This window comes from Anomalospiza imberbis, chromosome Z, assembly GCF_031753505.1.
Source record: "Anomalospiza imberbis isolate Cuckoo-Finch-1a 21T00152 chromosome Z, ASM3175350v1, whole genome shotgun sequence".
NCBI classification, from domain to species: domain Eukaryota; kingdom Metazoa; phylum Chordata; class Aves; order Passeriformes; family Viduidae; genus Anomalospiza; species Anomalospiza imberbis.
In genome coordinates, this window is record NC_089721.1 from 43,733,997 (window position 1) to 43,759,613 (window position 25,617).

Here is a 25,617-nt window from a genome sequence, read left to right on the forward strand (position 1 = left end):
AGTGATACTGTTGCTGTATTTAAAATTAATTCAAAACCATTCAAATGCCACGTTCTGATATACTTCCTAAAAGGTAAAAGATAACTTTATCATATAATTTAAATAAAAAACTAATTCTGGATAACCGAAGTTATGTAAAATGTGTTTATATATATTTATATAAATAATTAGGATTAATAATATGGAAAATTGAGGTAGGAATATATTAGTATTGTTTTCATAGTGAAAACATGGATGATTTAAGTTTAAATACAGTGATTGGAGACTTTTTTTTAAGCAAACAATGTATATGGCATTTATGTTGACTTCAGGCATTTATCCTATTTTGAAACGGAGACAGCTAATTGTTCACAGATCGTCTTTGATTTGGAAGTGACACCTCTCTCTGGTTCCTAATTGAATTATCTTTCATCTGCCATGTTTGACATCACTTGCTGTGTGATTCTGCACTCTTCAGGCAAGTGAGAGAATTTTTTTGTGTGATAGTGCGAGTTTTTCTAGAGGTGACAGAAATGTTAGCTGCCAGAAATTACAATAGTGCTGCATCTGTCTGAGACTTAGTCTTTGGGAAAAACAGGAAAAAGGAAATGCGGGTATAATTTTAATGCTTAACAATTCAATAATTTTAGAAATTTAGGATCTGATTTTGGCAGGAAAGAAATACATAGTTTTTGTATTTTCAGTGTTATTTTCATCTCCTTAGACCCTTCTTGTATTTTCTCTTTTACTTTGTGCATGCATCATGTATTTGTGAGTGCAAGTACATGTGTACTTGCAAAAATGTACTCAGACAAGCCATGTAAGTTCCAGTAGTCTTCTTAAAACCAAAATGTCACAGAACTGCTCAGTCTTTTTCCTTGTCTTGGAAACTGAGTAATTCTGCAGTAATTCTTCTGAAAGTCAGATCTAATTTGTTTCGTGATGACTTGAATTTATTATGCTTTTTTCATTTTTGAAAAAGATAATATTTGGGATTTCTGAGAGTGTGGGTAACTTACTTTCTATAAGTGCGTGTAGAAAGCAGCTTCACATTTGTCGAGTCATACATGGTATGGCTTGATGTGCCTTTGAAAGTAATGGGTTGCTCCGCAGAGAAAGACTGAAATGTCCAAGGAATGGTTACAACTTTTATGAGCACTGCAGCATAAATGCAAAGCATATATATAAGCTTATTTTGAAAAGTTCAGTATTTATGCGCATCTTGGTATCTTGGACATTATCTTCTCCTAAGGGGTGGAGAGGATGGTAGCTCTGAATGCGAACTGCAGCACTGCCATATGAGTGCAACCAGAAGTGGAAGGCAAAACAATGCATCGAGGAAAGGTAGCTAAGGTCAGCATATACTTTATTTACTATGACATTTCAAATCAATAAAAAATCACAGGATGGATGAGGTTTGTGGGGACTTCTGGAGACAGACCAATCAAACCTCTTGCTCTAAGCAAGATTGCTCAGGACAATGTCAGAGCAGTTTTCAGGTGTCTTCAGGGACACTCCCTGGGCAACCTATTCCAGTGTTTCGGCAGGGTAAAGTGGCTCATTCTTGGTATCAATTGGCTAGATAGAAACCTAGGTACTTCTAACACAGTTTTGAGTGCTAGAAATCAGGAATTCATCCTCTCAGTGACCAGCATCTTGCAGGTCACTCAGACAATCCTTCCTGTAATCAAGTGCCCTGAATGTCAGGTAAACAAAGCTTTTATCATAAACAGTGATTACATATTCATCACCTATCACTGATTACCTAATGTATTTGTATTACTGTATTTTACATATCACACCCCTGTCAAAGTCCTTATATGGTCCTTCTCAGGTCTTCTTTGAAGGTCTTCAATGTCCGGTGTCCTTTTCAGGTGGCTTTTCCTCAACCCCAGCTTTTGAGTTAGCACAGTATCGTTGTTTTGCATAACTTCTGCTTTGTCAGCCTTGCAGAGCTGAGATGGCATCCTGCTCGCATTTTGCACAACTCCTGTTTGCCTAAGTTACATCCTTTATCTATTTCTCCAAGGCTGTGCTGTTCTCTTTGACTGTCCTTATGAGAGTAAAATGCAGTTCTATTCCACTGTTCTTACCAAGTCTCCCCTTCTCTTGAGACTAAATTCCTTAAGGGAGCTGGTCTATTAATATCTGTATTTCATTTTATAGTGTAAGACATTGCAACCACTGAATCACAATGCAAACTAAAACACACAGAGAAATTATTATGGTGACAATTACAAACATGTTTTAACCAAGTCCAGCTGGGTAACCATGAAGTAAGTTTGATCCAGATTTCTTCAGATCCCCGGGAGGTGTCATCTTGAGCTGTTCATTGTCAAATTTGTGTTTCTTTCCAGATTTCCTGGACATCTGTAGACACTCTACCATTTTGATCAATGTATACAGGACAGCTGATGTTAATGACAGTGTGTACTTCTTGTGACGCTAAGAGAAAGTCTAGTGTCATTTGTTTTCGTAAAGTGACTTGTGACAAGCTCTTAACTTCTTCCTGCAATGCAATAATGGCATCTATTTTATGTTGTTCTCTATATATTTTATGGTAGCAGAAAATACCACTATTGTCTTTTCTAATTCACTTACTCCTAGCCAGGCTAAAAACCACCATACAAAACTATAAAATTTAGTCAGTCACCCAGTTACAGCATTTAAGGTGCATTTTGTACACTCCAAATAGCTTCTTATCCATAGTCCTGAGGATGCCTGGTCTTTATCAATTATTGTTATGTTAGGGACTAAGGCTTCAAAAGTACAAATGCCTTTACAGCCTAGGGGCAACACTTTATGGGTTTTATTCCCACATATCCAATACCATCTGGTTCCATTTGGTATCAGCCAAGGATGATTTATTTTGTTCCATATGAAGTGTTTGAGTGCATTGTATGTGATTTTCAACAGAAGTTCTGATTTCATCAGTACAATCTAGTGTCATGTTCTTTTGTGGGGGTTACATCTTTGCACATGTGTATGATCATAAGAGATGTTGGTGGGTACTTGCACACTGACTGGTTTGTCTGCTTCTTGGTAAAAGGAAATATTCACACAGTAACTAGTATTAATTTCTTCTGGAATTGGAATTGCTGTAAATGGTTAAATGGTTTCATAAAAAAAAACTGTTAAACAGCCCCACAGAAACAGGTTGAGGAAATATATTCCTAAGGGTGAAAAGAAGGGTAAAAGTAAGAAAATTACTTCTTACAATCCTTGAAAAACTTAGAGTCTAAATCCCTGTGCTGGCAATTCGTTGTTTGTAGGTGACCCATTGTGTTTGTAAGAAACAGCTGATAAACCCAGAAGGATTTGCCATGATTGCAGTAGTTGCTTTTCACAGAAGAGAACATAAGGGAGTTTTTTTAATTTGTGATAAAAGAAGGGAGGATAATGACATGGGAGAAAGGTGGAGAGAGCAATGTGTAGCAGAACTGGCAATGAAGCTGTGGTTTCTCTTTTGAAAAATAGGTTTGTAATCTTAGTGGAGAAATTGAGAACTTGGTTTTATTTTCTTTTTTTGCTGTACTTTTGCTGTATTCTTTTAGGCTCTGCAAGTGCTGCAGAAGTAAAATTATATATTATATTTAAATCTATAAATGCCAGCAAACTCTTGCTCCAAAATCAGGATATGGAGGCAGATGGAAAGCAGAGCAACTTGATGGAAACTCTTCTGTTTGCTTTTTTTTTGCTGCCAGACATTCTTTGTCCCTCTTTCACTGCTGTAGACCAAATGCTCATGACAGTGTGCATTTTGGCCAGCATTTTATGTGTGGCAGCAAAGGTTGATATGCTTAAGAGCTTCAAGTTATGACTCTGAAATAACAAAAATAAACCAGATATTGAAATGCCTTTATTTTGTGTCTTCATTCATGCTTTAGCTTTAGTATTACTTTAAAAAGAAGAAAGGGTTTAGTAGGAAGAAAGAGATAAAACTAGTTTCTTGTTGAAATGGTATAGCACTTGCTACATGTTCTGAGATATTTCAATCATGCAATTTTTTTTTCTTGCAGAGGACCCATAATCACATAATAAAATATTAATAGCACTACTCTTAAAAGATTTAGCTCCTAGCATGAGCATATGTAAATACAGTGTTCAAAGTGTGTAACAGATTAAGTTCTTGTATGTACTGTGAATGTATAACTGATTGAATTTTATAGTCTTAAAATTAAATGTGGTGTTCCAAACGTGTGCTGTAATTGTATCCTACTTAGAGAGATGTGTTAAAAACCTTTTTGCAAAAGCTTGTATATACTAAGAAATATAATTACTCTACTTTGTCTTTTGGACAGAAATGTGTTTATTGTTCATGCACTCCAGAGGGCTGGAGAGTTTCTTGCATTCTGACTTTATTGTATTTTCTTAGGACACATTTTATACACATAACTAAGAATATTTGCCCTGGCTTATTGAATTACAGATGCATTTAATGTCTTTATGATTATTTCCCTGCCACAGCTTCCCCCAAAACTCTGTGGAAAAAACATAGCTTGCAAAGTACTGCAGTAGTGCACAAAATCTTAATTTATGTATGTTTATTCAATGCATACGTTATAACTATTGAATCAACAACAGGATTTGAGGATACTGGTAATAACTAGTCCAAAAAATACTATAAGGTCTAGCTTTGTGGGTTTTTTACTTATTTTGCTTAAGTGGGCCAGGACTAGATATGAATGTAATTACAACTGTAGTTCTTAAAATCATCAAGTAATTTGGGTTGGAAAGGACCTTAAAGATTATCAATTTCCAAGCCCTTTGTACCAAAGAATTATTTTTTCAACCAGTTTGGTTTCTTGGTTGTTTTGTGGTTTTTTGGTAGTTTTTGTTTTTTTTGTTTTGTTTTGTTTTGTTTTTAAAGGAATCTTGGTAATTGTCATACTGATGAAACTGTCATACTGAGCTACTACCCAGCATCAAGGGCAGATTCCTTGATATTGGGTAGTAGCTCTGAGGTGGGGGAGTGAGATGTGGCCTTTTCTTAGTTCAGTAGGTAGGATGATGTTATATACATATACCTTACATGAAACTTTTAGTGACATTAGCTATTACATTTTTTTTTTCCTCCCCAGAGAACAAATTCATTTGGAACTAGTGATTCAGATTTGCCCCCTGGGGACCCTGGAATGTACCAGTTGGATGTTACTCTAAGAAGAGGACAGAATCTAGCTGCACGGGACCGTGGAGGTAATTGAGCTGGTGAACACTGCCTTAATAATTGGGAGGTTGCATGTTCATTGGGTAAATTTATATGTGGGTATTAAAATTAAAATACCTGGGGAACATAACTAGTGCCTGGCCACCAGCTGGGTGTGACACCATGAAATCACATGCTCTGGGCCCAGCCATCCAGACAGGCCCAGTGACAAGTGCACCTGCCTAAACTATGGGCTGCCAGATTCTCCAGGAAAATGCAGTGGGAGACAGTAACAAAGGCTTTGCTGAAGTCAGGGTACACAACTTTTCTATCATCCACCAGGCAGGTCACTTGGTTGTGAAACAAGATCAGGTTGGTCAAACAGGACCTGCCTTTCTTAAATCACTGTTGGCTGGGCCTGATCTGTTAATTGTTCTGCATGTGCTGTTTGATCACACTCAAGAGAATCTGCTCCATAACCTACCAAGGTGCTAAGGTCAGGCTGACAGGCCTGTAGTTCCCTGGATCCACTTTCCAGCCTTTCTTATGAATGGGCAGCATGTTGGCTAATCCCCAGTCATCTGGGACCTGATGATAAATAAATTATGGAGGGCAGCTTGGTGAGCTCTTCCACCAGCTCCCTCAGTACTCCTGGGTAAATCCCATCTGCCCATAGACTTACCACTGTCCAAATGGCTTACAAGTCACTAATTTCTCTTGCATAACAGGATATTTATTCTGCTCCCCACTCCGTCTACCAGCTCAAGGGCTGGTTTCCCTGACAATAACTGGTCTTACTGTTACAGACTAAGGCAAAGAAGGCATTAAGTACATCAGCCTTTTTCTCATCCTTGGTGACAGTGTTTCCCCCTGCATTCACAAAACAATGGATGATTTACTTTTTTACTTGGCCCTCCTTTTGTTGTTAATATATTTATAAAAACACTTTTCTTTCACAGCAGTGGACAGATTGAGATCTTTTCTTTCTAATTTTCTCTTTTCATGATCTAATGACATCCTTTTAGTCTTCCTTAGTTGCCTGCCCCTTCTTCCAAAGGTCATAAACCCCCTTTTTTTTTCCCCAAAGATCCAGCAAAAGTTTCCTCTTGACAAGGCTTCCCTGACAACTCATCTCTCAGCACGTAGGGATATTTCTATTCTGCATCTATAAGATTTTCTTCTTAAACTATGTCCAGCCTTCCTGGACCCTTTTATTTCCCAGCAGACTCTGAACCAACTCCAGAACAGGCTGAAGTCCACCCTTCAGAGGTCCAAGGCAGAGGTTTTATTCCCTACTTCACCAAGAATTAAAAACTCTATCACCATGCCCAAGATGGGCATTCTGACCACCATATCTCTCACCAATCCCTTCTCTATTTGCAAATTGCGGGTCTAGTGGAATCTCAACCCTGGTAGGCTCCCTTGCCAGCTGTGACAGGGAATTCCACACACTCCAAGAATCTCCAAGACTGCCTCCTCTCTGCTGTGTTGAGTTTCCAGCAGACATCCAGCCTGCTGGACATCCATCCAAAATCTGCTACTAGATCAAGAACTGGAAATTGGAAATGTCAGCCAGCCACCTATACAATGCTTCATCCACCTCTTCATTGTGGTTGACTGCCCTTGAATTTTGAACCCTCAAACTTACCGTCACTATCCTTGAGCTGTATACAGTTGAAACACTCCATAATGTACAGAGCCACCCTATCACCTCTTCTTCCTTGCCTGACCCTTCTGAAGAGTTTCTAAACATCCACAGCAGCACTCCAGTCAAACAAGTCATTCTACCATGTTTCTGTAATTATGACTTTTCTCAAAGCTTTTCTACTGCAGTTTGTTCTTCCAGGAACAAACAGTTCCACCTGTTTGTTATCCCTACTGGAGTCATCTGCTTTAGCTGTGTTTTCAATTTCAACCCTGACACTGGCATGCTGCCTCCAGGTTCATCTTTAGTGAGCGTGGTCTTAACCCCTTCTCCCTTCAAACCTAGTAGACAGCACTCTCAGTCAACCCTTCCAACTCACAAGCTCGGACTGTTTTTTTCTCTTTTAGATATTCCAAGGCTGTCAGCAAAAGACTGATTTTTCCCTCTCTTGTCTGCCAAATCAATGCCACTCCCACCTTAACCACACAGAAGTTCCTGGTACAGTCAAAGGACACTTCACTGCCAAACAGTCTACATGAAGTTAAAACCTAAGAGAATTCCTGAGGTTGTAGAGTAGTCCCAAGGAGCAGGGGGGTGGGCACACCATAACATAGTGTCCATGTTAAAAATATTCTTCATATTATACAGAATTAATTTAAACACCTTATATTTGACTTCAAAATCATCACCACTACTTGAAAAACCAAGGAACAAGTTAGTTGTGCTAGACGACACATTTTTGTGCCACTGAAATTCTGCCCCAGTAATTACAGATATGAATGAATGTAACACAGGAGACCGCCATTTTCCACTTCTGTAGTTTTTTTGAAACAAGTAGACATTAACTTCAGGAAAAGAGTACTGACATCTTGTGGCTGGATGAAATAAGGCAAAGAATGCTGCTCATAACCCTTCTAATTTATGTTTAGAAGAGCATGTTGCAGTTTTAAGAAAAGCTATTTCTTTTGGATGTATTTTCCTGTGGATACAAATGCAGGGTTTTAAAATCTGCTGGTCTCTTGAAAAGCCCTAAAAGTTAAGGGAAAAAAAGAAAGAAGTCATGTCTTATAATTTTGCTGCTGTTAATGAAGATGCAGTTGGTACTGAAGCTACAGTTGCTGTTTATTTTAAGATAGTCTTTGATCAATTAGTCTCACATGCAGTCCTGGATGACTGCAAGTCTCTGTGCCCAGCCACCCTGAGACTCCTCCTCTTACAGGTGGTTCAGTCCTTGTGATGCTTCCACATACATGTCCCATACATATAGCATTCATATGCTGCATTTAACATTTTTCTTATACCCGTCAGGGTTTTTTTTCTGATCACACTTAATTGATAATTAGTTGTTTCAAGAGGGTTTGTCCAATGCTCTCTGGTGAGTAGGTGATTGTTGCAGAAGGCATGTTGAGGACTTTGTGAACAGACTTTAGAGTTAATTTTCTCATTGTGAGTGCTGTAGGAAGTGAGTCTATATGGAAAAGAAAAGCTTGGACACAAAATGTCATTGAAGACTTACTGGTAGTGTCAGTGGAGTATGTATCTTTTCAAAGGTACAACATAATTAGTTTAATATTTGATAGGAGTAATTTTAAATTTATAATCTAATTCTTGTTGTTGCATCAAGATAATGTACTAGCCCTAGTAAGGAAATAATTGTGTTAACTAAAACACATACTGCCAGTATTTCATGTATGACTTTGAGAATGGATTGCAAACAACAGAAAGTGATGCAAACACACTTTTGATGTTAATGGAGTCAACTGAGTATTGACACCCTGAAAAGTAATAGATTGTGACAGTAAAGAATTCTTTTCATCTGATAGTCTTTTGAATTTGACTATGTATAGAAATTACGTGTAGTTCTGTTTGAAGTAATTTAGACTCCATTTCCTTTTTGTATTTCGAAGATAGAATTAACAGTATATATGTGGCTTTACCAGGAACGAGTGATCCATATGTCAAGTTCAAACTTGGAGGAAAAGAAGTATTTAGAAGTAAAACAGTACACAAGAACCTCAATCCTGTGTGGGAAGAAAAAGCTTACATTCTTATAGATAACCTAAGAGAACCATTGTATATAAAGGTAAGTCACCAGCTTATGTATATCTGATAAGTTAGAACAGAAGAATTATTAGAAGAATTCAAGTTTTGTGATTTTCTATATGCTGGAAAATTAATTGTGCAATAGTGAAGACTAAAGACTATTTAGAGTGAAAATTATTTAAGTTTTGTCTGTAGAATGATGATGTCAGCATTTTAAAAAATGGCAAGTACAGGCATTTTTGTTTACTTCAGGTCATAATTGTTTTATATTTCTTTAGTGTAAGTTTAGCAGAAGAACAGAGAAAGTAAACTATACTTCCTGACCAATTTTATTTATGGAAATATCACTGCATAATGATGATATGAAGCATAATCTGTCCCATTAAAAGCAATTCAATGCTGAGGTCAGTTTTTGAGAATTTATTGAGATGTGTGCCTGACTCTCCTAAGTTTTCTAATTTTTCTGTTTGTATGGAACACAGTGATTTTGTGTCTATATTTCATACCATTTTCTGCTCTTACAATTTTTACATTGTAGCTCTTCCAGCTCTTCCAAATCACAGATGAAGATGGTTTTGTTGTATTAGAGGCACCAATTATTCTGAAATAACAGATTGTTTGAATTTAGATCAAAAATTGGCCAGCATGGCCAGTCCTCACTAATAAGCAGCAATGCCACTAGTATTTCTTAAATGTTGATATCAGAATGAAAACCAGAAAAACCTGTGATGATTGTTTTATGCCTACAGAAGAAAAAGCTGCTTTTCTGGCCCTGGTAGTTTATGGTGATCTATCTGCAAAAGTGATTCTTAGTTGTGTAAAACAAGGTAGATAAAAATTATGTTCCCAAAAATGTATTTAGAAAGACTGTAGTCCTAGGATTCAAAATAAAACATGCATACATTGAAAATACTTTAGGAAGTATGGAAACTTGGCTTACCTATATAATTCTCTTAGTTGATCTGAAATTACATGATGTTTTAGATCAGTATTAGTCTTAATCTAAAATTCATGACGTAATTTTTAACTGAAATGTCAAATTGTAGATTTTTTTTAGTAGAGCAATGCCACTTAAACATCTTTTAAATATTACTCAGTTCTGTGTTTCATGCTGCTCACATAAAGTACATCGAAAAGTACATAGAAAAGCTTAAAAGCTAAACAGAATCCTCAAATGGCATTTTCCTGCCTTTATTATGTTTAGTGACTCATAAGGAATGAACAGGTGAAAAAGAGAGGAAGATGCAAAAACTTGCAGTGTAGCCACCTGTCTTTATTTATGCCTAGTATCAGCCCTGCAGTAGGTGTGTATTTTTTCTCCTAGGAAAAGTGTGTTAAGTGGTATGACTATTGTGGCTGTACTCTGAACATAGTGTGTGAAGTATTTTAGGTTTTACAGCTCATTCAGATACTTTAAGACATGGTTGAATTTTACTAAGCTAAAAATACTTACTTGGTATTTTTACCATAATAATTTGTACAGGGAAAGAGAGAAAGAAAACAATTTTGATATTGCAACTTGAACTGAGATTTCCTCATTTGTTTTCTTTTCCCACTGGAATGACTAACAGATATAGAAAATGCAAGGGTGAACACTCAGGTGGATTGATGCATGTGAGAGACTTGTGCTCACATACTTGTCTCCATCCTATTGAGTTTGCAGCTGTGCTGTAGCCTTTGGGCCAAAGGATTTCTGTTACTACTGTCTTAATCCCGTCCATATTAAGTTATTTGTAGAAGATTACCTGTTTTGCCTTCCAGAATAGTTTCTGTAGTACAATAGTAGAAGTACTTATATTAGAGTTCAAGACCTTGAACTGTTGTATTCTCAATTTACTCCTTTCTCCTTACAAGGTATTAACATGTCTCACTCTTACTTAGCTGAAGTTATGTTCTGGTCCTCAGAAAACCTCATGTTTACCCAAAAAAAGTTAATTTACCTTAAAAGTTAGTTTTGATAATTGATCTTTTCCCTTTTTTTGATTTTGTGGTGTTGCATCTTTTCTTTGTTGCTGTCCATCTTTTTTGTTTATTTCCCTGCAATAGCTGCTCCTGGATTATTTGCTATTCTTTCTTCAGACTTAGGAAGTCATAACCCATCTCAAGTAATACCTTCTGATGTACTGGCCAGATTCATGTCTGGATGTCAGTAAATTTATCAAGGTATTGTCTCTTTTAGGTAGTAAATTAAGAGGCAGAGTTCTCCTAGTAAAGTATTAATTGTCATTGTTTCCTTACACATACCCCTTCAGTTTTAATCTTAGATTGTAATGTTTCTAACCCTTGAAAGTTGCATAGCCTTCAAAGTGTACAATTATATTATTTCAAATACTGATGCAAGTGTTATAATAAAAGTGGAAGCACTTTTCATAACCATATCCTGCCCTCCTGCTTCCATTTTGCAGGATTCATAAAAGAATCAATGTTTAAGAAATCAGTGATTCTGCTTAAATTTAAGTATTGTTTTGATCTTCCTTCTTTCAATGCCTATGTTTTTTTAAATATTTCTTTCGTTTTTGTAAAATTGCTGTCGCTCACACGCATAGTCTAGTAGTGTATACACCAGTGTCTCTATATGATCCAGTCTGATTTATAAACAAGCGGTTTCAGACTTGATTTTCTGACCAGAAAGTTTCAGGTTACTTTCAGGTTGTAGCAAGTGAGAGGCTCTTGCTCTGGAAAAAGAGTTTCAAGAATGATTCATAGTCAGAAAAGCTCTAAAGAAAGAAATATTTCTAGTACTAAAAATGCTCTTGTGCATCATAGGTATTTGATTATGACTTTGGACTTCAAGATGACTTCATTGGTTCAGCATTTTTGGATCTCACATCATTGGAATTAAACAGGTATGGCACAAATAAGCCTATGGCATATTTGTATATTTTTACCTGCTAATACCATGTTTGTGGAGTTGTAAGAAAATCATTATGCTAGAAAATACTTCTAGAAACCTACACAACATAAAACTAAATAAAGAAAATCACTTATGTTTAAGAAATTATTGTATCGTGAATGTTAATTTATTAGCTGATTATGCACATTTTTACAGTGTTTATGGAGAGGTTTGCTTTACAACTACTTTAATCTTGTTTTCATATTAGCTTCATTCACATACCCCCTAATATTTGGGGGTTTTTTTCTGTTTTTTTAACCCATTAATGTTACATTTTTTATTTAATTACTTCAGTACATGTAACACAGTACTTGATGCAGAGTAAAAGTATTTAGTAATTTTATGAGCATTCAGCAGAAATACTTATAAGTAGAAATATGGCAATTTGTGCCACTTTTTTCTAAGTTGCTTTGTATTAATTCAGATGCCTTCAATTCTTATGATTGAGAAATTTCATTATCTGAGAGTCTGAAATCCAAGTAAATGCATAGATTTTGTCTCCTAGGCAAACAGATGTTACCTTGAGTCTGAAGGATCCTCATTACCCTGACCATGATATGGGAAGCATATTCCTGTCCGTTCTGTTGGCTCCAGGAGACCAGCAAGAAGTGGTAATTTTAAGTATTTCAATAAATTTCATCACTCCTCTGATTGGTCTCTGGTTGGATGACATAAAGCACAAGAGTAAATCTCAGATTATAAGATTAATTTGACTTTTCTAATTCTTAAGATAGTGCTGAGTGATGTTTCTGGTATAGTATAGCATATTTCACCTGAGTTGAATCCTCCCTTACATAGTTAGTAAGAAGGGATTCAAATGGGTCAGATAATGTCAGTTGTAGGTGAATAGTGCTGATTAATATGGAGAAACATCACTAAACCATTGGTTGAAGAATTTTGGACCTAGTCTGCTATTTCTAGATAACAATATTTGAATCCTATTCCATATGAAAAATGAAGTTGGAAAAGGTAGTGTTTCTGCTTTTTGGCAACTAATGTTAAAGGATTATTTGATACTTTTCAATTTTTTTTAAATTTATATTTCAATTACAAAATAGTATAATTTTCTAAGTTTATTGTAATTCCTTCATCAGTCTTACTTTTCTGAGCTGCATAGTTGTAAGTGAAAACTCTTTCTATTGTAATTGCCTTAGTCTGAAAAGACAGGTGTCTGCTAAGGAAGGCAGGAGTCTCCCTTGAAATGAAAAATGCAAATACCCTTACTCTGGTTTATTATAATATTGAAATTAGGGGCTCTCAGGCAAAGATATGGGAGTAGGAATAACAGTTCTTTATTAGGGAAAAAATTAAAAGAAAATATAAAAATAAAAATGCAGTAATACAAAACAACACTGACAGAGTTGGGATATGACCTGACACCTTGTTGGTCAGAGTGTTTGTAGCAGTCTGATTAAATCTTGGTTGCAGTCCTCCTGCAGTGACAGATGTGGTTCTGTTGAAACAGTGATCCTCTAGAAGGGTGTAGTTTTCCTCTGAAAGTCCAGTGGTGATGTAGATGGGCCTGGTCTTCCTCTGGGAATCCAGTGGAAAAGAAAGCTGCTCCTCTGGGAATCCAGTGGGAAAAGGCTGTCAGTGGTGTTCCAAATGTCAGATTATATCCAGGTAGGGATGCTTGGCTCCTCCCTCTGAGTGGAGCATCTCCCAATGGGATGATGTAATTTTATCAGTCATGCAGTGAGACTCAATGGCCCATTAACAGAAAATATCTCCCCAGAGGGAGGATTCCTTGTGGAAGAGATAAAGAAAACTGTGCCACCTGATTTTAACAGGTGGCCTAATTAATAGAAGATAACTGCCCCACCTCTAACAGATGGCAATACCATACACATCCCTGGGCACATCTTGCATTTTCCAACGTAAGACAATAATTTACTTGCATTTGTGACTTTTGACAAGTGGTTGAAGTAGAACTATGGCACAAATAAAAGAGATGATTCACACTATGAGAGGTTGTAAAATAATAATCTGGATTCCTTTGGCCTCAGCTAGGCTGTAGAGAAGCATTTGGACCTTGGAGCTAAATTTTACTTTAAACATGGTGTTTTCAAATTAAAGGAAAAAGCACCACTAAGCAATGGAACCTTTGGAAGCAGGACAGTGTTTTGTTGGATTTTTTTATGCCAGTTTCTTTCCCACACTGTGAGCCACCACTGTGCAGCTACAAAACTCAGTTTACTCACAAACTTCATCCAGGGACTCGAACACAGAGACACATACATTCAACCCTCCCCTGCACCTTCAAAACAGCCAGATTTCCAGAATGTTCCAGGAAGAAGACTGTTCTTCATGCTCAGAACTCATCCAGGAGGTATTGCGGCATATATCAGAAGAGCCAGGGTCATAACCCCCCAATTTTTGCAGGCCTCCACCTCTGATGGACCAGTACTGTACATCACAACCATGGGTCACGATCACCCTCGCATCACAGAAGCCACAGGTGGTGGTATCTTTCTGTCTCTTCTGCTATGTCTTTTTCTTTCTTTTTCCCTTTTGAATCTTCCATTCTTAAGATGATCATATACTCTAAGACAGATATGCTTAGATATGCCTTTTCCAAGGTTACACTTTTTTTTCCCCCAGTTATGATTTTAAAGCACTTATTCTAATAAATTTTTTTGTTATGTTGCTTCTTTAATGTAGTTTTGTTTAATCTGCCCCTAAGGATCCATTAACAATGAACTTCTTTGCCCTGCCTCAGGGGCAGGTTGCAGCAGAGGCCAAGAAAAAGCATTACTTTGATGAAAATGTCCATGGATATGGTCAGCTGCATGGTTTTTGCAAGAGCATATGTTTCTGTATGCTGCAGTGTGAGGCATCCTATTGCATACCTGCAGATTACTGGCAGATTCTACTAGTGTTCTTTTTACAATTTTCTCCCAGGTAATATTAAATAGCCTAGTATATCAGTTACTGGAACTAGGTGTCTAGTATGTAGTAATGCAAAGATGTAGAATTTTGGAAATTATTTTATCCTCTGTTAATTTTCCTCATGATGTTCTGTTACCACGTAATAAAAGTAATGGAATGTGGTGGTAATGTGCATCTAGCTTATATAAGGAGTGTGGTTTTTTTTAGCTATATGTTTTCCCATACAGCTCAGAATTCCATCTTGTAAATTTACACCACAAGAGTCTTTGTCACTTAAATTAAGAAATTAATTTAGTTTTGGATTTTTTTTTTTCATTTGGGTAAGACCAGTCAGGTCTGAGTCAGGTGGTACATGCCCTGTTTTCCCAAGTTGCTTTGACGCTATCCTACCATAATCCTGAATCATGCAACTCAAAAATACTGTATTTTTATGTGGTATACCATTATGTGGACAGCACAGATTTCCTTTCTTCATCATACAGAGAGGGTAGCTACTGTGTTGCTTCCTGTTATCTGCTACTATACCAAATGTTCCAGAAGATAAGAGGTGAGAAAGTGAAATGAAGACACTACAGCGTAACATGTTTTTCATATGGGTGTTCATAAATTAGCAACTGAGTGTAGAAAGTATTGAGAGACTGTAGAATTGCTGGTTAGCAATTTTTTTTGATATCCAACTGACTGGTTATAAAAGGATGAAGAATTGAGTGCATGTTATCACACATTTCATTATTAGATTTTTTAATTTAACTCAAGTCACCAGATTTTCTTCCCATTTAAACTATTATGTAGAACTTCAGTCTGAAAATGCCCAAGATTTCTATTAAAAATCAGATACCTAATCCGAAGCTTAATATTTATTGGAAACCTGTCTTCCCAAGATATGAATCACAGAGCAGTTCTCGTGAAGTTGCAATAAAATCAGAGAATTTGTGTCACAATGCAGGGAAGATGACCTAAAAAATGAATATGTAATTGCTGTATGCTTAATGTGTTAAGTGTTTAATAAGACTCAGTTAGCTTTTTTCAGTTACTGCATGTATGTATTTCTTTATTAGCTTTTATTTACTCTTGAAGGAGCAGATATATTACAAAATCTATCACTCTAGTTGAACTGTCATCTTTGGCTAGGTTTGAAAGGTTTTGTAATAATGAGAATTTTTTTTTTAAATTAAAGGGATTGAAGTCAATATATTTTCAAATGTTATGTTAGAGGATTAAGACTCATGAAAATGTGCAACATATAAAGCAGTGCTAAAAGCAACTCCCACATGCCCTGTCTGTGTAGCACACTGTTTGAATGACTGATGCTCCCTCTCTACTTGGATATCTCTATACAGGTAGTAATTTGAGTGTCCTTGAAATATATAAGTAAAAACCTGAGCATTTAAGTGTGCGTTACTGATGGATAGAAGACACAGATACACTGTCTCTTCACATAATGTGCAGTGTTTTCCTGTCATTGGAAATGTCTTTAAATCCTATTTGTTTGATATCCCTATATAGCCTACATTTCAAAAATTAATTTTCTCCTGAATAGGTTTTATTTTGCTCAGGTGATAACTACTACATTGCTTGCAACTGAAAGTTGCAAGTAATTATGTAATTAGGGTAATACTTTACCACTTTACATGACTTGTATGTTGTTACACATTAATGGTGTTAAATTGTAAAGCTGAAGATTACAGAAATTGCCTGGAAGCATTTAAATTGCAGTTACTATAATTCCACATGTTTCAAGATGAGAATATTTATTAAGACCATGAGAGAAATAAAAAAAAATAGAACAGCTTCAAAACATGCAGTCACAGAAACCACATGGTGTACTGATTCTGTATTTTGGGCAGGTCTCTAGCCATATTTCAAATTGAGCCATTTAAAAGAAGACTTGCTACTTTGTGATGTGTTGTTTGGTAACTTTTTAATGTGGATTATACTTTCCAAAGAGATCCTTTCACTGCCTGAACTGCAGCGAGGTTGTTTTGGAGGTCATGCACTGGTGTGCAGGTAAAGGAAAAGTCTTCTGAAGATGTGTTGTTGGAGGATAGGTCTCGCAAAGCATTTTATTGGTGTTTCAAAATAATGTAGCTGTATGTTCCAGGAAAATGCATCCTCTCACACTGCCTAAGAAATATTGATGCAGCTGGAGGATAAGATTCTCCAAGTGCAAATTTGAAATTAAATGGGACAAATTCAGGGGCCTAGTTGTATATTGCCATCTGTCTGTGAGAGAGCTATTATTGCAAATTATTTTAAAAATAAGCAGCCAATTTGACACAGTAATAGATTGTTTTGTTTTGGATGAAGACTTGAGGTGTGAAAAGAAATGATAAAGATATTTGATCCACACAGGACCATTTTTTTCCTTATCTTTCTGAAAAAATTCTGATGAAATTCAGATTTTATGTGTACCGACTGATGAGATGATCTTGAGAGTTACAGCTGGAATGCCCCATTTCCTCAGATCAAAACATTACATTTTGGGATTGAGATATCAATTAAGAATATTAACTTAAATATACATTCATATAACTGTATGTAAAACTATATTATACTGACTAGAAAAAAGGGTTATTTTTTTCTGAGTCCTGACGGACTGTGAAAAGCAGTGCTTAAGTAGTTTACAAATGTGTTTTTTCAGTAGAAGATATTTAACATAATTTCAATCCTAAAGAGGTTCAGTAAACCAGTTTAATAAATAAGGACACATTATTTGATTTTTGTGGTACATTTTATTTGAAGAAAATGCAGCAATAGCCTGCAGTTATTGAATACTATTGTTAAAATATGGGCATATAAACAAATCAAAATTTCTAGAAAATCTTGTCTATATCTTTGCCATTTGCTACCTGGTGCTTATCCTAAAGGTATTAAAATCGAATATTTAAAGTAATAATCTTGTCATGTCTTTTCAAACTATGTACATAAATAGAAAGATAGCATATCTAAAGTTATTAGAAGTCCTAAAATTTTGATTTTTGACATGTGAAGACAACCGATTTATTGTGATTTCTGAAAAATCATAAATCCTGTATCAAAAGTGATTAATGAATTATTTCTATATGACTGTAAAGATTTAAAAGTTTATAGTGTTCAAGGGACATTGAATCTATTTCCAGCCTAATGCAGTAAGTTGAAATACCACTAGTTCCAACAATTAATTTGTGTTTGCTTTGTTCTTCTACTGCCGCATTTCAATTTTACTGTTTGGGAGGACAGATAGCTTAGGTAACCACTGTAAACTAAAAAGATGTAAAATAAATTAATATGAGAGAAGTATGTGTATATAAAAATGTTAAAACCTGTTAGCTCTAAAGGTTTGTTAATTTTAACTCTATTAATAAAAGATAATGTGTTATGGTGTAGTTTCTGTATTTTTCATTAGTTTCTGCTTTTGATGACCAGTTTAAAAGAAGTCAAAAGTAGCAATTAATTCTTTTCTTAGACCTAATCCAACGAAGCTTGTTACCTTACTTTAATTCTGACAGTGTTTATTATTTCCTTTTGGGTATATGCAGTGCTGTGTGTGCCAGTGTGCTGTTTGTGATTTCATGCATGTGTACAGGCTTCCTGGAGATTCTGTTTGGTGTTGTAGTCATGGGTGCTACAATACATGTGAGTTTTACTGGCTCTTTTTCCATCAGCATTCAGTACACAGATTCCACCACTGGAAAACCTGCAGTAAGCAAGTTTTTCAGAGCTCCATGTCACCCATTTCTTCACTACCACAGCTGTTCCCTACTTGAGTTAACTTGAGTTAACTTGAGAAAACTGGCAGTTTTCAGCTATAGGAAATGACAAAGTTGGTAGCTTGATAAGAAGCATTGTCTTCGGACCAGCAGTGACCGGGGACAGCTATTCATCACTGTCAGCAACCTAACAAATAAAGAAAATGGAAAAAAAGGAAACATACGAGTTCTACTTGGATATTATTATTTATTGAGATTAAAGTTCAAGGCATTGTTTTTTCCTAAAATAATCTATCTCAAATGATGCTTAGTTTTGGGGATTTTTTGCTTTAGAAGAAATTATTAACATTATTGTGCTTGTAAGTTTGCTTGCTGTCTTAAATAATATCTTGCAATTTTATTTATTTATTTATTTATTTGCCAGAGGGACATAAACATCATAGAGAAGAACTCCAGCAATAGACTCAGGGCATGGAACATTTTCAGATTAATAAGTTCCATTTAGATCATCCATCCTGATCTGCCCTACACTATATATTTATTTTATTGGCTTTTAATGATGGTTGTTATGGCTTCAGCTTACCTGGCTTTAGCTGATAATGAGGCCATTTACTCAACAAGGATGGTCATACCTTTCTGTACCTACTACACAAACTGAACTCCTCAGAGATGAAAGAGTCATAGAGTGGTTTGGTTTGGAAGGGACCTTAAAGATCATCCAGTTCCACTCAACCTCTTCCACAATATCAAGTTGCTCAGGGCCCCATCCAATGTAGCCTGGAGCACTTGCAGGAATGGGCCAGCCACAACTTCTTTGGGTGACAAATTCCAATGCCTCACCACCCTCATAGTGAAGAATTTCTTCCTAGTATCTAATCTAAACCTGTATAGTTAATTCAGCTGTCAGGACTTACTCTGTTCCTTGTTCACAGCCTGGTCTGAAGTGCAGTGAAGCCGATTTTGTGCTCTGACCTATAGCTGTCTAGTTTTCAGAAATTACAAGGAAGGGAGGAGCTGTGCTGTGTTGGACAGGACCCAGGTACTGAGATTTTCTTCAGGGCCTGTTGTGAGCCTCAAGCTGTTAAATTCTTATGTGCCTCTCTAGAAGAATTAGTTAAATGGTATTCTCCAGCTTAATAAAACATTTAGTATCTTTTCCAAAGCCACAGTGCTAATATTATTATTAACTTACTGCAGAGCACTTAGGATTTAACTGTCCATAGCAATTAAAAAAGTTTCCTCAGTGACTAGTTATTTTTCTTCTAAAAATAATAATAAAAATGAGGTCTATTTGAAAAATTTCTGGATATTTCAGAAATAACCCCCCCCCCATGTTTTCTCTCATTTTAATTTTTTCACCAAAATAGAATTTAATTTCTTAGCAAGGAAAATATTTTCATTTCAAAATTTATTTCCATTATCTGAAAAAGCAAGTGTTTTCAAAATAGGTAATAAAAAATTAAAATTATATTTGTTTTCTACGGCAAAATTTTCAAAAGAAATTAATGGCCTTTGATTTATTCTTGCTCAGTGTTAGTAACAGGCTGCTAAACCTTATTAAGTCGTATTGAGACAGAGTAAAAATTTAACAGAGTAGAAATCTATTTAGATTTAAGTGAAATGTGCCTCTTTGAGCTTGCTAACATAAGTAAAATATGCTGTTTAGTCTAGTAACTGCAGCACTAGCAAAACTGCCCCAGTTAAAGAGAAAGAATGCAAATTTCCAAGCTAAAGAGATAAGAAAGACTCCTCAGACCTTGAAACAGACAGCACAGAGTGACCTAGGAATTCTCTCTGTACTTTCTAACAAAAACTGAGTACAAGTGTAACTAGCTGTAAGTGTAACACAAAATCAAAAGAATGAATATGCATTGACCTATTGTGAAATTCTATGAATATGTAAATTAGCTAGAGTAATAAAAACAGATTGGGAGTTTTCAGAGGCACGCATGTCCTTTAAAGAGAAAAGATCCCTCACATGCGTCCAGTGCTGAAATAAACAAACTGTCCCTACAAATCTTTATAAGAATTGTAGAGTCTTAATTCTTCATCACAATTCATTTGGCGAGCCAGGCAGGAGAGTTTCTATACTCACAGGGGCAGGGGGGAGAACAGACCTCCTTAGCGCACCCAGAAAATTTCCCTAGAGAAGGCTCCACTCTGCCTCAACTTACCACCTACAGAAACAAACAACGACCTGCTGGTGTGCAAATAAATAGTAGGTATCAAAAAAAAACCCTGGGGTGAGAAAGAGAGAGAGACAAGACTGCTAGTAAGTCACTCAAAAATGTTTGAGTGCCCAGCCTTGTTCATGTACCTGCAAGCAGCCCAGCCAATAGAGTGGCTGGGCTGGAGACAGGTTCACTGTTCCAATAGAGCAGCCGCTAGCGACTTCTAAGAGTAAAGTTGAGTAAACCCAAGGTTTGTGTACTTACAGTGTCCAGACATTGTGTAGTTAATGTGTTTATAATCGTGTGAGTGCGTAGTGTATAAAAGAAGTTAACAAACAAACAAGTAAGTGTACCTGCAGTGCAACAAGGAAGAAATTCTACTTACGTCTAAAGCAGCTAAGTAAAGCCCAGAGCACCAGCTAAGATAAGCTGTAAAGGCAAGGAGTACCCCACAAAGAAGTAAAACAAGTGAAGAAACATAAGTGAGAACGTTTACTGTGTTTAAAAGTAGTAATTTGTGTAGACCCTACACATTTTAACTGCAGTTAAACTAACTGGGGGGGGTTCCTCTGCCCCAGTAATTAATTCCTAAAATTTTACTGTGTGCTATTAGTCTAATTGTGTCCAAAGTATGTAAGGACCAAGTGAAGCTAATGTAGATAGGTACTAAAGTATTATATTCTGTGTTGTGTTAAGAAAAGTGAGCACCTTAAAAGATACCACCTTTCCTAGTGAGTTTGTGTGGTTCTTCCCCCACATTGTAGTAATTTAATTCTCAAGATTATATAGTTGTGTTTGTAGAGATTTTAAGATTTTGTTTGCAACAAGTGTAGCATTTTATGCAGAAGAGCTACAGTATAGTGATTTATGTTTAACTGTAGTAAAACAAATTAGAAGAATTCTAAGAATTCTTCCCCCCACACAGCAACTTAAGGCCTAACTCTCAGAAATTTAAGATAAAGAAGAAAGAGTCTGTGTTTGTGAGTATATCAGAGTTTTTGCTGTAACAAGCACAACCTTTTACAGGGCAACAAAATAAGTGTCAGTAGAAACAATACTTGAATTACATTGTGCAAGAAGAAAACTAAAAAAACCCTGAATTTTATGAAAAAGAGTTTTTAGTGCTCTAAAAACTAACACCTTACTTAAGTACAATTACAGTACAAAGCTTGTAAAAAAGACTAATATTACTGTTTTATGCTCCAAGAGTGAAGATACAACTGTGTTTTTCTATTTCATGTGTGTAACTATCAAACCAAAGAACTATTTTTACTACTGTGAAATGAGCAAGCAGTGATAACCTTAAGGATTTTGTAATAGATTCATGTCATCAAAGGAGTCTCATGCAGATTTTCTCTTTTGTGGCTACATCTGTGAGTAAAACAGTAGTATTCAAAAAGGTTGGAGTACTTTATTATTAAGGAATAATAAATAAATATTCAAATATCAGTCAGACTTGAAATCACTATCATGTCATATTTATTTCTTCCCATTTTTAATCTAGTTCTTTCTGTCTTTTCTGTCTTTTCTTTCTTACAAGTCTATGTAATGCATTGTCTCCAGAAATGAGACACCTATACCACTCAGAAAAGTATGCCTGAGTGTGCACAGGGCTGCTACTTGTCTGGATTTATTTCATTCTGGTGTGTATCTGTTGCTGGAGTGTGCATGTTGCTGCTTCAGTTAGAGTGGTCGTTAAATGTGAATTGCCCTGTTTGAGACTGTTGGCCTCCTTTTCTGTATTGCAGAGAAAAGGTAATAAAAATGCTCTATTTTATTTTCAGACAATGCTAATGAGGAAGAGTTGGAAAAGATCAAGTAAGGTAACTTTGTAACTTTTAGCATGTGGTCTTCTAGCTGGTGGCATTGGTTTTTGGTCTGGTTTTTTTTTAAAACAACTGTGATTTGTTGCCAAGCATGCCATATAAGACTGGAAACTTCGAGCACAGGATTTATTGCCCTTCCAAATGTGTTTTAATGACAGTGGTTTTTGTTTCATTAAATAAACATCATGGTATAGTTCATCTTTTAATATAATCATAAAGCCTTTCAGCTTTGTCACAGCACTTTAAACTGTCTGGAAGTCATCAAGCAACTTCTTGTAAGCAGCCATCATGTCCTGATTCCTTTTCTAAAACTTATAATTTCTCAATTAAACAATTTCCTGTGTTAATGTGAACAAAGAATTCATGCCAAAGAGTATCTTTCATTTTCCTGTTATGTACTTCTCTTACTGATCCATGTTTTTGTGTGCAAAGTTTTCACAGTGAAGCTTCTTGAAGACAAATTTCCCCTATTACTGGTCGTGCATAGGTGACAGTCATAGCCAGGCCTTAAGAGAGCATAGGGGACTCCACTTAATAGAGTTTTTTAGAGCTCTTCAAGCTTTTCCCCTCTTAGAAGTTATGGATATGATAAAAATGGAGCACTGTGTGCTGTTTTCCACAAGAGAAAGACTGAGATTTTGATTGCAGTGGAATGCAACCAATTTTTATCTTTTTTCTTCTCTCTGTATTGTTAAAAAGAGCGTATTTAATGCCTAAATCGAGTGAATTAAAATTTTTCAGAGACCTGAGCTACTGAGGTTGATAGAATTTACCATGTAAAGGTGTTAAAATAAGAAAAAAAATAGTTATGTGGGGTGATTCACTGATTTTGTTAAATTATTTACTCTTCTAGCATATTGAGGCATAACTTTAAATAGGATGTTATTAATAAACAGTGTGGCATATGGTGATCATTTGACAAATATTTGCACTTGTTTAGACCTATTTGTGTTTTTAACCTTAAAACATAAACAAGAGCAGCATTAATAATTCTTGGGTTATGGATGGATTTTTCTCACAGTCTGTTTCTGGGATGCAGAACAATATTCAGTCTGTTTCCTTTGTGAAATTTATGAAACTAAGATCCTTGGTGAAGTGATGATATGTAGATTTTTGATTCTCATGTGGTTCATGTAACTACCAGAAATACCTAAGATGCTCAAACTGAAGAGATAAGGAGGAGCTGTGAGAATGTTGAGGGGTAGAACTGGTTGCATCATGAAAGTGTGTTAACTCCTGATGTGCTGACTATATTGGGTAGCATGTTGTCTGCATTGCAAACTGACAAAACTGTGAGCTTCAATAATTCTGAATGAACAGCGCAGCGTGAAAGTTGGGAATTCTTTAAAGATCTTCAAGTGAGTTTTTTATCCCTGTTCTGCTTTGTTACCTTTATTGAATAGCAATTCATTCAGTAGTTGGCATTTTTGCGGACTGGCATATAAGAATAGTTGGCAAAAAGTGAATGTATGGTTTAAACATTGCAATTTTTTCTATGGTTATCTTAGCTGAAGTAATATTTTAACCTGGAGGTGTAATGCATGTACAATATCTTGCATTGCTGTGTTAATGATTTGTATATAGAAGTATGTCAGTTAAAACACAGGAGTTAATTTGCCTTGTGGGTCTATTCCAGCATTCCAAATATTTGATTTGCTCTCAGCAAAACACATTTTAAAATCTTCTGTTTACAAAGAATTAATTCAAAAGGCTTGTTGTTCTCTGGGGTGCAGGGTAATCAATATTAAATAAGACTCTTTTTTCATTTGCAGATAAAAAAAAAAAAGGTATCTAAAAGTAGATAAATAATCTTGCTAGGTAATAGAGAAAGCACCCTTTTTGAGATTGTTCTTCTAAGGGAATTGTTTTGTGCTTTTGAGAGCTGAGAAAAAAACAGAATATTAGAATTTTTTAAAGACACCATTATAAAATTTCCTAAACCTAATTTTGAGTCTGTCTAGAGTTTATGTGCCGTGGTGGTGGGGTGGTGGTAAGGGTGCCACCACCTTCCTGAAGAGTGTCCTAAGAAGGACAGCTCAGGGGCACAGGCATGTCCTTCTCCCAGCAACGCAGAGAAAGAGATTGGAGCCCTGTATGGTGTTCCACAGAGTAGTGGCCTTTATTGACAATAAGGCTCTCTGCAAAGGGAGCCAGGAACAGAAGCTCTCTGACCCGGGGAAAAACAGGGGTTTATATAGGGAAGGCAAGGGAACAGGGTAAAACTGGCAAACAATGGGATACAGGCTAAGGAGTGGGGCATGAGGGAAGGAACCAATGGACAACAAGGAATTAACATAGAACTGCAAAGGCTTCTGAGGGTGATTTTTGCTCACTCTAACCAAAGAGTCTGTGGCTCAGGGGTTAGCCCTCCAGGGGAGTGCAACAAGATTTTCTTTGGCTGGCTCTTCAGCCCTCACATTTATGTACACCTCTATTAAGTTAATTTTTTTTTACCTGTTATGGCACTGTTCTTTGCTTTTTGAAGTTTGTCCTTGAAGCCTACCTTTTTTTGTAACGTAGGTAGCTTGAAGTTAAGTTGTAGCAATGCACATCACTATGGTGTGGTTTGTGTTCATGGACTGCAAGCCTAGCTCATGTTTTCCTGTGTGACTATTTTCCTATTTAAACAAAGCTATTTCAGTGAAGGTATTTCAATACCTTTTAGCCAAAGCATATCTCGGAGAGAGAGCTCTGTCAGAAACATCCATTTCACTGAAAATTGTTTTCTTGTGAACAAGTGTCTACTTTTTCCGTTTTCACATCTCTGGGAGAATTGCTATTAAGTTGAGTTTAAACATAATCAGACCCCATGTTAAACTTCTTATATTAATGACTCATTAAAGAAACACCAGGAAAACTTTTTAAATGCTTTAATTTGAGGACAAACTGATTAAACAAATGGTTTAGCAGTTTTAGCCAACATACTATGGGAAAAATATATGTAACATTTATCTGCTATGCCCTCTCAAGTAACATCATCCCAGTAAAATCTGGAGGAAATGGTAACATGTCATCTTCTCTTATACCCTTTCTTCTGTTTCATATAACCAATGGTAGTTTAGAACTGAGACCATTAGAAAGTACTAAAATATAATAATGCTCTAATTTATAATATGTGATGATTGTTTCTGAGTGACATTGATCAATTAGAACCAAATGTCCATTCTTACCAGAAATTAAGATAAATTAGTATGTTTTGCAACAGGTTATGTATAAACTAAGATTAAAAATACATTATCATCTCAAAGTCACCAAATTACAGTGTGCTTTGGGTTGCAAGGGACCTTAAAGACCATCTAGTTCAACCCCCATGCAGGGACACATCCCATTCGACCA

At 36.0% G+C, this 25,617-nt stretch overlaps 1 protein-coding gene across 8 annotated transcripts in view; it reads left to right on the forward strand.

Moving 5' to 3' along the window:
• Positions 1–25,617, forward strand: part of MCTP1 (multiple C2 and transmembrane domain containing 1) — a 220,276-nt gene that overhangs the window by 41,077 nt on the left and 153,582 nt on the right. For 7 of the 8 annotated variants that reach the window (XR_010994586.1, XR_010994585.1, XM_068177020.1 and 4 more), the window contains exons 2-6: positions 5,061–5,175; positions 8,711–8,853; positions 11,580–11,659; positions 12,212–12,317; positions 22,240–22,278. Coding sequence is in view for 6 of the 8 variants with exons in the window: in XM_068177020.1 (XP_068033121.1) it covers positions 5,061–5,175; positions 8,711–8,853; positions 11,580–11,659; positions 12,212–12,317; positions 22,240–22,278 (483 nt within the window). In the remaining 2 variants the exon portion in view is untranslated. The remainder of the gene's footprint in view (positions 1–5,060; positions 5,176–8,710; positions 8,854–11,579; positions 11,660–12,211; positions 12,318–22,239; positions 22,279–25,617) is intronic. The other variant, XM_068177021.1, reaches the window with a different exon arrangement.